The 10,581-nt window shown below is 46.3% G+C and overlaps 2 protein-coding genes across 2 annotated transcripts in view; both read right to left on the bottom strand.

Moving 5' to 3' along the window:
* The window catches only part of TSGA10IP (testis specific 10 interacting protein), a 10,327-nt gene extending 6,320 nt beyond the window's left edge, over positions 1-4,007 (bottom strand). Inside the window, exons 1-3 of the mRNA XM_029287261.1 lie at positions 3,843-4,007; positions 1,772-1,933; positions 398-1,115 (exon numbers count right to left, since the gene is read on the bottom strand). Coding sequence (XP_029143094.1) covers positions 398-1,115; positions 1,772-1,933; positions 3,843-3,992 — 1,030 coding nt within the window. The 5' untranslated portion in view covers positions 3,993-4,007. The remainder of the gene's footprint in view (positions 1-397; positions 1,116-1,771; positions 1,934-3,842) is intronic.
* A 2,612-nt stretch (positions 4,008-6,619) lies between these two features.
* Positions 6,620-10,315, bottom strand: ZDHHC24 (zinc finger DHHC-type containing 24). Its single transcript, XM_015831743.1, has 4 exons — positions 10,068-10,315; positions 8,395-8,672; positions 7,209-7,521; positions 6,620-6,954 (listed from the first exon to the last, which is right to left on the bottom strand). The coding sequence occupies exons 1-3, from the start codon at positions 10,313-10,315 to the stop codon at positions 7,211-7,213; spliced, it is 837 nt and encodes a 278-aa protein (XP_015687229.1). The 3' UTR covers positions 6,620-6,954; positions 7,209-7,210.
* Positions 10,316-10,581: the final 266 nt, after the last annotated feature.

Raw genomic sequence — 10,581 nt, 5'->3', positions numbered from 1 at the left:
TCTAACTCTAACTCTAACTCTAACTCTAACTCTAACTCTAACTCTAACTCTAATTCTAATTCTAATTCAATTCCATTCCACTCCACTCTATTATTCCATTCCATTCCATTCTCATAGTGGCGCAGTGGTCAGAAGGCAGTATTGCAGGCTAACTCTGCCGACTGCCAGGAATTCAATCCTGACCGGCCTTCCATCCTTTCGAGGTCCGTAAAATGAGGACCCAGATTGTTGGGGGCAAATATGCCGACTCTGTAAACCGCTTAGAGAAGGCTGAGAAGCACTGTGAAGCAGTAGATAAGTCTAGGTGTTATTGCTATCATTCACCTGGCTGCTGGCTCCCCTCCCCCTTCCTAGCCCTCATGAACCCCTGCTGTCAGTCAGGGTCTCCAGCACCCACCTTGCTCTTTCTTCTGCTCCAGCTGTTCTTGGAAGCGCCTTTGCAGCTGCTTGAAGTTGGGCACCTTCTGATTAATGACTGGCTTGAAGCTCAGCTCCTCCTTGGGCGTGGGGCCACGCGTCTTGGCTTTCCTTTTCTCCTTTTGAGGGCCCGGCTCTTCGGGCTCCGTGGCTAAGCAGAGCATCTCCGCTCGAAGTTTCTCTTCTAACTCCTCCAGCGAGAGGAGCTTTTCCCGTGAGAGACGCTGCCCTTCCAGGTTCAGGAGCTGCTGGGTGAGATTCAGCCAACGGCGACGTTCCTGGCGCATCTGCCGCTTCCGGGCTTCTGACCGGGCCTCCATCTTCCAGAAGAGAGGCAGGAGAGAGCTCCTAGGAACCAAGCTCGTGTGGGGCAGATACCTCTGGGGTCTGCTGCAGGGGACCTCCGGAGTTCTGGAAGACTTGGGGACCCCCAAGCAGGGGCCCTCTTTGGGAGCTGGGCAGCCCAAGACCGTGTCAGGGTTGTAAGGGGGCTCCCGGGGCGGGGCGGTCGAAGCGCGTGGCAAGGTCAGCTTCTTGGACTTATCCAAATCCTGGTCTTGGCAGATGGTCTGGCCCTTGATGGAAAAGCTCTCCCACATCCAGTGAAAGGGGAAGGAGCCTTGGCGAGAAGACATTTTGGGGTTTTCGGAAGGAGGCGGAGGAGGTTCATTGCTCTGCTCCTGAGGGGCAGGCTCCAGCTGCCTAGGGGAAAGTGGAGCCAAGATCAGACACGGATCCTGCACACGGGCTCTGGGCCTCAGAGGGTCAACCAGATAAGACACGAAACAGAGGAGCTAATTCTACTCTGTTGTGAAATTAGGTTGACAGAATCTTGCACAGTGCAGCTTGAGAAACTACGGAGGGTCCCTTCTGAGCCTCTTGCCCTGTCTGTTACACAGCTGAGGGCTCTGCTGTCTCTTCTCTGACCGTTCTTGGGCAGGGTCTCTTTGCTCCGTCTCCCAAGGTCTTCCCCAGATATCCTTACACATACCTGCACACAGTCTGAACTGTTTTCCATAGATCTAGATTCTCCCCCCCTTTACAGCCTGAGAAACTAGGGAGGGTCCCTTCTCACCCTCCTTCTCCATCCATTATGCAGCTGTGGGCTCAGCTGCCTCTTATCCGCCCGTTCCCTTAGCAGCCCCTCTTCGCCTGTCTCCCAAGGTCTTTCCCACATACCACTGCACACAGCTGCACACATACCCTGAGCTTTTTTTTTCATAGACCTACACAAACCCCCTTACAGCTGGCTTCACGTTCCTGGAGAACCCGCAATCCTAGGGTCACGGATAGCAACCTAATTTCAAAAAGGGGGCCTTGCCCCAGGATTAACCAGAGGAAGAGTTCACGAAACTTGCCTCTTTACGTCTTGATCCGGCTCGGCATCCGAGGCTTCACTGACATCTGGGACGGTTTGTTCGGGTTCCCAGCAGCCCTTGAAGAGAGGGCGGAGGACTTTTTTCTTAGTACGTTTCATACAGATGAGCAGTCCATCGCCAGCATCCAGGTAGTCCTCCTGGGTCAAGGACAGAGAAAGATAATAATAATGATAATAATGATAACAATAAAGATAATAGTAATAGTAATAGTAATAATAATAATAATAAAAAAGTTGGAAGGGACCTTGCAGGTCATCTAGTCCAACCCCCTGCTCAGGCAGGAGACCCTATACCATTTCGGACAAATGGCTGTCCAGTCTCTTCTTAAAAACTTCCAGTGTTGGAGCATTCACAGCTTCTGGAGGCAGGTTGTTCCACTGGTTAATGGTTCTGTCAGGAAGTTTCTCCTTAGACCTAGGTTGCTTCTCTCCTTGATTAGTTTCCATCCGTTGCTTCTTGTCCTGCCTTCAGGCGCTTTGGAGATGTTGTTCCTCTTGGGCAATTTTAATATTAGTACCACTTTATAAATCCTTAGTAATCCTTAGCGGCTGAACTGAGCCTCTTCTATGGGGGGGCAATATGTTCCAATGGAAAGCCAAAGGCTGAGATTCTCCGGATCGGCCCAATAAGCTGGATGCCATGACCCTATTTGGCATGCCTCCCCCAGGAAGAAATCCAAGAAGATTTCTTGAAAGACCACTAGTCCAGTTTTGGTCACCACATTACAAAAAAGATGTTGAGACTTTGGAAAAAGTGCAGAGAAGAGCAACTAAGAGGATTAAAGGTTGGGAGCCGCTGATCTAGACCATTTCAGGTGGCTGTCCAGTCTCTTCTTAAAAAACTCCAGTGATGGAGCACCCACAACTTCTGGTGGCAAGCTGTTCCACTGGTTAATTGTTCTCACTGTCAGGAAGTTTCTCCTTAGTTCCAGGTTGCTTCTCTCCTTGATTAGTTTCCATCTGTTGTTTCTCGTCCTGCCTTCTGGGGCTTTGGAAAATAAGTTGACCCCCTCTTCTTTGGGGCAGCCCCTCGAATACTGGAATACTGCTATCATGTCCCTCCTAGTGACATGGCTTTACCCAATTCCTGCAACCATTCTTCAAATGATATAGTCTCTATATCATTTGGACTTGGTGTTCGAGGCAGAAAACAATGAACTCTGGACGTGAGCCTTTGCTGATGAATAGCTTGTTGCTATAGAAACTTAGTATTGGTTAAATTGGTAAATGAAAAAAGTGGAAGCTGCAGTTTTAATTCTGTATTTTACTCCGCCGAAAGAGGTTGGGAGTCGATGCTTCCCCCCCCCCTTTTTCCCTTCGCCTACACCTTTCTTCCCCTTTCTCGTTTATTTTTATTTGTTATCTTATGGTTTTCATGTATTTATTTATGTCGTGTTTATGCTGCCCATCTCCCTTACAAGGTGACTCCGGGCGGCTTAGTTTTATGACAATTTTAACAGAATTTTTTTAAATGAGAAAAAGGGAAGAGGGAACTCGATGGGTATCAACGGAGATGCTTAGGAAGATATAACAGAATAACAGAGTTGGAAGGGACCTCAGAGATCTTCTGGTCCAACCTGAGCAGGGATCCTATACCATTCCAGACAAGTGGCTGTCCAGTCTCTTCTTAAAAGAGACTAGACAGCCTCTCCTGGGTGCTTGGCTATTCCTTGCCTCCACCAAAGCTTAATGCACTGACAGATCCTGCTGTTGCTAGCGTCAGGAATGAAAAAACAGGATCATACAGTAGGTTAAGTTACAGGTAAGATGTTATTGCTCAAGCCTATACATAAAGAGTCTAGTCAACTAACATTAGTCTTAAAATGTTACTAGATAAGAAACAATGGAATTCAAGAGGAGTTGGATTTAGAGTTTTAGACCATTTATGGCAACATAACGATTCTGAGCTGATGACGTGCTTTACTCCACCACCCCCGGGCTCTGCCTGCTCTTCTCCTCCAGCTGGTTAGTTAAGACAAATTAAGAGTTTTCTGCAGGAAATGAACCCATAACGCATGACAATGGTGCCAGGCCCAACCCAAGCTACCTGCTGTGACGGGGTATTTTCTGAAAGCAGACCCAAAAGTCGGACCTGCCCTTTTGGTTCATAAATGGTACCGGGGGTCCGAGTAATGGGATCCACGGAGGGCTTGATACAGGCATTGGTCAGCACCGACTGGCGATGAGGGTTCAACATGGTGCCCACGACAACATGGAAGAGTCCTGGCTACTCCCTGGTTACCGAAGCAACTGGTCCTCCTTCAGAACAAGCTCAGCTAAAGCATAGGGTTCTGGAATAAAGGCAAGACACAGGACAGGCTGGACGTTGGCACGGAAACATCATCGCTAAGATTTGAAGTCTAGCTGGGCCTTGTACCCCGAGTCTGTGTCACAAGGTTGAACTCAGTCCCTGGAAAGAAATATATATTGGTTATTATTTTTACAATGTGTGTTTCAACAGCCCCTTCCCGGAAGCCAAAGGAGACTCGAATGGAAGCTTTAGCCGAGCAGGATATTTGGTGTGGTTTAAGGGATCAGTCTTTCTCTACTCCAGTGTTATTAGGGTTAACTTAAACTTGTGTGGACTTCAATTCCCAGAATTCCCCAGCCAACATGGGAGTTGACATCCAGCCAGATTTAAGTTGGTGAAGTAGAGAAACATTGCTCTAATCAGTAATAATAATAATAATAATAATAATAATAACAACAACAACAACAACAACTTTATTACGGTCGTAGACCAGCAATAGACATCACTTTTTACAATATATTAAGAAAAAAATAAAATAAAAATAGTACTGACATTAATGGTAAATAATAACATCCTTGTTAAGAAAATACATGTTTTCAAAATGTTAGGGTCACTCCCTAGTTTACGTGAGTGGAAAGCCGATAAGTGTGTGAGTAAATCTAATGTTCCAAAAATTATTAGAGATATCTCCAAAAAATTGGCACAGGTTGACGGCTATAAATCTGTTACCAATTTTTTTCTTGTGGACATTGCCGCAACACAGTATTTTGCCACTGCTTGTGTGATAGAAGGGTTTTGAGTCCTGGAGGAGAAAGCCTACATAAAAATTGTCTGCCCTTCCTGGCAATCTCTTTAATAAGGGAAGAATATATGCTGACCTATAAACTCGGTATAACTCACAGTACAATAAAACATGTGAGATGTCTTCGACTTCTCCTTTACCACATATACATACCCGTTCTGCTATTGGTGTTCTCTTATACCTGCCCTGGAGGAGTGCTGAGGGAAGAATGTTAAATCAGTAAACAGAGCTGTTCTGTAAAGTTGGACAGTTAAACATTTGATAACTACATAAAAAGAAATAAAACAACAGACTCTTGAACAGATCTAAACAAAAAACAGTCTTATTCACGTCTAACCTACATCTGGGTTGCAAGAATCCAAACCACGTTTGCGTCTCAAAGATACAGACAATTCTGTCACGCCCTCTTGATTTCTGCACTCTAGCTATGCTCATTATTGTGAAAGCTGGACCCTGAGAAAGAGAGAAAGAGGATTTAAAATTTGGGCACATAGCTGGCAGCATTTTCCATATTAGTATTTGGTTTCGGTTCTGAGTTAGATAGGATAGGCAATTTATTTTCAAAATCAGCATGGACATAGTTGTAAGATGCGGAAAATGACTCAGAGATGGTGTGGCTTACAGCCTGGAACTCTTAAAACAACAACACAAAGAGAACACAAAAGGATGGCATTGCCACTTTTCCCCCCCATTTATTTACCTCTTCTCAAGGAGTTAGATGTAATGTTAAAACAGAAAAAAAGGTCATTTGCCCACACTTCCCTGTGGAGTTTATCACCAATATAATTTTAATAATTTATCCAAGGCCAACATAATTCATAGTTACTAAGAGAGGCAGACATCTGGGAAAGCACAGTGCTGCTTTTGAACTTCTGGAGTTTTTTCACACCAACCGAGGGCCATCGCATTACCCTGACGTTAAAATTACCTCCCATTGATAATATTTTGCACCCCTGGCTTGAAGAAATGGAAAAAGAGATCCTGTTTTTCAGGTTGAAAAGTTTACAGCGCAATCAGTGCTCCGTTAAATATAAAAGGCCACTGTATAAATGTTAAACGTATTTATTTAGGAAATTTATTTGCTACCCATCTTATATCCAACAATTCTTGGCGGCTTACAGCATAAAAACATTAAAGCATTTAAAAAAATATAAAACTAACAATCATAGAACACAGCGGATAAATTCATTAACAAAAACAAAAAAAGAATACAGCAAATGTTGGGTTTCCCCCACGCGCACACTTTGTGGGTCTCTCACAGTGCAAACCAGGTTTATGGGGATAGGGAGATTTTAGATATGAAAAGAGGAGGAAGAGACACATTTGGGTGGATACCGTGACTGGAACAGTGCCAGGAATAGGCGGAACAGCAAGGGATAAAAATTGTTATCATCTCTCTGACACAGTAGCCCCTAACCTTGATGACTTGAAGATGGATTGATTTCATCTCCCAGAATTCCAGCATGATTTAATTTTGGGAATTGAAGTCCACCCATATTAAAGCCTGCTGGCTGGGGAATTCTGGGAGTTAAGAAATCCACTGGTCTTAAAGTTGCCAAACTTGAGAAACACCACCCTAGTATCTCACAACCTACGTTTTGTTGACTTTTGCACAATCCCAGGGCTCAGGGGGGGAAAAAAACCAGTCTCACAATTGCTGCAACGGAAGAAAAAAAAACTGAAATGCAAAGCATTATAATCTTGGATTTTGGTCCCTGAATCCATTTCTAGACAGTGTTTTTCTTTTGTTTTTAGCTGAGAAAATAATATATATATATATAGTGCACTTTGGACCAGGAGAAAAAATGGTTCAGTATCAAACCACTGCATTTAGATCAATTTAGCTGAGCACAAGTGTCAATTTCTCTTGCCCTACATTAGCAATTTCCTTCTTTTCAGATCACTGAAAGAAAAACATGGCAAGCCCCTTTCCAGGGAGAGGGTGGGGGGAAGGAATCTGTCACCACCGTTCCAAGATCAAATTGCTTTCAGCTTTCAACGATGTAAGGCCAAGCCTTCAGAGATTTCGCCAAAGTTGTCGTCTGCTTTTGAACGAAGCGAGCCATCACTGAAAGAAGCTCAACTTTCCTCATAACTGGGGAAACCCTAGAAGAGAGAGAATCTGTCGTGAGATTCACAAATCCGTTTTTCAGAAATGTAACCTGGAACGGTCGCTAAATAAATGGCTTTAAGTCAAGGAACGCAGCACTACAGATTGCAGTAATTTATTTATAATTATTTTGTTTGCCTCCCACCTCTCTGCAAGGTGACTTTGCACTTATTGTTTTAACAAACCAGTTCAACGTAATGTTTGGATTCTGCCAATGTTGCCTAACTGTTTATAGAATCCTAGAACTCGCCTTTAGTAACTGCGGGGTCTGGAGAGCACTTCCGTTTTCGGAGATCTGGTTTGGAAAGTGATTCCATCTCCTGGCAAAGGGGAACCGACGAAAGGCGTGAGGAAGGCCAGCAGCCAGCGGTCTCCCATGACTTGTCGAAGGTTGTCTCGCCAACCCAGGTGGTACTGGCGATTTCCTTCAAACCATTCTTTGGTGGTCTGTCCGCGCAGGGCCAGCAAGCTGTGGAACAGCAGGAAACTGAGGCAGAACAAGAAGCCCACCACGCAGACATCAGTCATAAAAGCGTAGGCAAAGGTCACGAAATTGACTTGCCCTGTAAGAGAAGGAAGGCGAAGCGTCATTTTGAGCTGCTTCATCTTTGGCAACTTGAAGACATGGGGACTTCAACTCCCAGAATTCCCCAGCCAGCCATGATTGAGGCTTCACCTAGCCTCCTGTGAGTCTTGCTCCCTTCTTACCCATCTTTTCATTGTAAATTATTATTAATGTTCTAACAGAGGTCCCCAGCCTGTTTGGGTTGGGGCCCGGAGGGAAAGGGAGGGGCCTTTACATGCACCTGTGCACGACGCTTGCGGTGACACTAAGGCCCATGTGACACTTGCGGTGATGCTAGCACGGGGGGGGGGGTGAGTGCATGCACAGATGCGCGCGCACTAGCCAGCCACTCATGTGGCCCGGTGGCCAATAGGCCACGGCCATAGGTTGGAGACCCCTGTTCTAACGTTTTACAGGTAATCCGGGTCTTACAAACACAACTGAGGCCAAAATTTTCTGTTGCTGAGACAGTTGTTAAGTGAATTTTGAACCATTTTACGACCTTTCTTATCAAAGTTGCTAAGCCAATCACTGCAGTTGTTAAGGGAATCTGACTTCCCCATCGACTTGGCTCGTTAGAAGATTGCAGAAAGCAATCACGTGATCCCAGGACACTGCGACCATCCTAAATAAAGGCCGATTGCCAAGCGTCCAAATTGTGTTGTGAAATGTCAAAAACAGTCATAAGTCACTTTTTTCAGTGCCTTGGTGACTTTGAACGGTCACTAAACGAACGGTTGTTAAGTCAAGGACCATCTGAATTGGGTTTTTTTTATATATATATATATATATGAAAGCCTCCCAAAGATGGCATCCAGGAGAGATGGCTGGCATAAAAGTTAAATAAATAAAAGCTCTGGCTCGTTCTTACCCATCAGGAGCATGAGCCAAGGCAGCATCAGCAGGAGGACGGTGTGGGCAAGGCCGCCTTCCTCTAGCAGCATCCAAACCACGTTGACGTTGAGCAAGCTGCCGTACAGCAAGGCGACCGACCCGTAGAGCAGCAGGCAGAGGAAGTAGCGGTAGTTTTGATAGCCCACGCACTGGCCGAGCAGCAGGCAATGGTGATCTCGCCGCAGGACACAAACGTTGCAGGAGAAGCAGTGGCTGCAGCGAGGCGGCACGTGGGTCTGGCAGGAATAGCAGTAACTGGAAGGAGGAGAAAGAATGAGTGTTGGGAGAGGGGGGAAGAATTGATGGAGCTGGTTGGGTATCTTTGAACCAATCACCGGGAGACGGTGAGTTCTAGTCCCACCTTAGACATGAAAGCCAGCTGGGTGACTTTGAGTCAATCACCAGGAGATGGTGAGTTCTAGCCCTGCCTTAGGCATGAAAGCCAGCAGGGTAACTTTGGGCTAATCACCAGGAGACAGTGAGTTCTAGTCCCACCTAAGGCATGAAAGCCGGCTGGGTGACTTTGGGCCAATCACCAGGAAAGAGAGAGTTCTAGTCCTGCCTTAGGCATGAAAGCTGGCTGGGTGACTTTGGCCAGTCACAAGAAGACGGCGAGTTCTAGTCTCGCCATAGGCAGGAAAGCCAGCTGGGTTACATTACACCAGTCTCTGTCTCTCAGCCCAACCACCTCACAAGATTGTTGTGGGGCAAAATGGAAGAAGGAGGAGCATTAAATACGTTCACCGTCTTGAGTTGTTTATAAAAAAAATAAACGTTGGATATAAATAAATAAGGCAACGCAGCCTTACGGGTGCAGCCCAAGGAGCACATTTGTCTTCCTTTGGGGTTCCAAATCCTCCTTGATGCAAAAAAATTGAAGCAATTGACGGCCCAATAGAAGATTTAACAGATAAAATGCATTCGTGAGGCAGTCACTAGATGGCAGCAAAGAATAATAGCCCATGTGTCTTTACTGCCATCTAGTGGTCTGTCTGAAAACTGCAGCCCACAAATATTATTATTATTATTATTATTATTATTATTATTATTATTATTATTATTATTATTATTATTATTATTATTATTATTATTATTATTTAAATTTAAATAATGCCTGATAATTTTTATAACTCACTCCAAGCAACAAATATACCTAATACTCCTCCTATTTTCCCCACAACAGCTCTGTGAGGTGGACTGGGCTGAGAGAAAGCAATTCCACCTTCCAATACTCTTCCATTCCTTTACACTTTTAGTCACTCCCCTGCTTCCTTGAGACGCAGACCTCATAAACCTGGGGGAAATGGGGGCTTAAGTTCAACAAGGTTAAAAGTTGGGTTATTTGCTCTAAAGCAGCCCATCTGTCCTGTTGGGAAAGGCCGATATTCTCCCAGATTCTGTCCCTTTTTTTCTGAAGTTTTGAAAAGAAAGAAACCCAATGGAGGAACAGCGTGTCCCTGTGCATGTGCAGAGATCCCTTCCGCTACTGCTTCATCACCATCTTCCCTCTCAAGAAATCTAACTCTTATCATTATGGAAATTTCCCCCCCCACCTCCATTTTCCCGCCATTTCTAGAAGCTCCTCCCTCGACGCGCGACCGCTTTCCCATTGGCCCCCGCCCCGCCGCGACCCTAACCACGCCCACTCACTCCCATCCTTGCCCCGCCCCCGCCAGCATGACGCCGCGCGTGCTGGGCGAAGCCATGATGAAGCGCCAAGCGTTCTCCAGCGCGCTGGCCAGCAGGAAAAGCAGCGAGGCGATGGGCCACAACGGGAACGGCTGTCCGGGCGGACGGAACCGCAGCAGCACCATCAGCACCTCCGCGACCAGCGTGGTAGCCAACACGGCCCCGGCGCACACGGGCAGCACCCTCCGGTCCCAGTCGCGGCCTTCCATGGCGGCGCGTGCGCGGCCCACGCGCCTCTCTTCCGGCTTCGCTTCAGCCGCCCCTTCCCGCTCAAATCGTTCAGCCAATCGGCGGCGGCAGCCACTCCGGCTAAACCCGCCTTTCGAGCCGATTCTATCCAATCGGCGCTCTGACTTCGGAGACTTTCCTTGTTTACCTCAGCAACTTGCCTCACTGACAAGCGTGTCAGGGATGCGATTCTAGCCAAGCGTTCAAACGATCATATTGTTCTTAACAGGCGGCCGCAAAGGCCTGC

This window comes from Protobothrops mucrosquamatus, unplaced genomic scaffold, assembly GCF_001527695.2.
Source record: "Protobothrops mucrosquamatus isolate PMUCROS unplaced genomic scaffold, P.Mucros_1.0 scaffold_278, whole genome shotgun sequence".
Lineage (NCBI taxonomy): Eukaryota > Metazoa > Chordata > Lepidosauria > Squamata > Viperidae > Protobothrops > Protobothrops mucrosquamatus.
Note: the sequence above shows the minus strand (reverse complement) of the source record. Positions and strands in the feature narration are given on the sequence as shown.

Bases quoted from the DNA above. Each gene is read 5' to 3' on its own strand.
- ZDHHC24 (XM_015831743.1), bottom strand. From the start codon at position 10,315: ATGGAAGGCCGCGACTGGGACCGGAGGGTGCTGCCCGTGTGCGCCGGG. The intron at 8,673-10,067 runs GTGAGTGGGCGT...TCCTCCTTCCAG, and splicing joins GGGGCGGGGCAAGGATGGGA to TTACTGCTATTCCTGCCAGA. The intron at 7,522-8,394 runs GTAAGAACGAGC...CTTCTCTTACAG, and splicing joins TTGGCTCATGCTCCTGATGG to GGCAAGTCAATTTCGTGACC.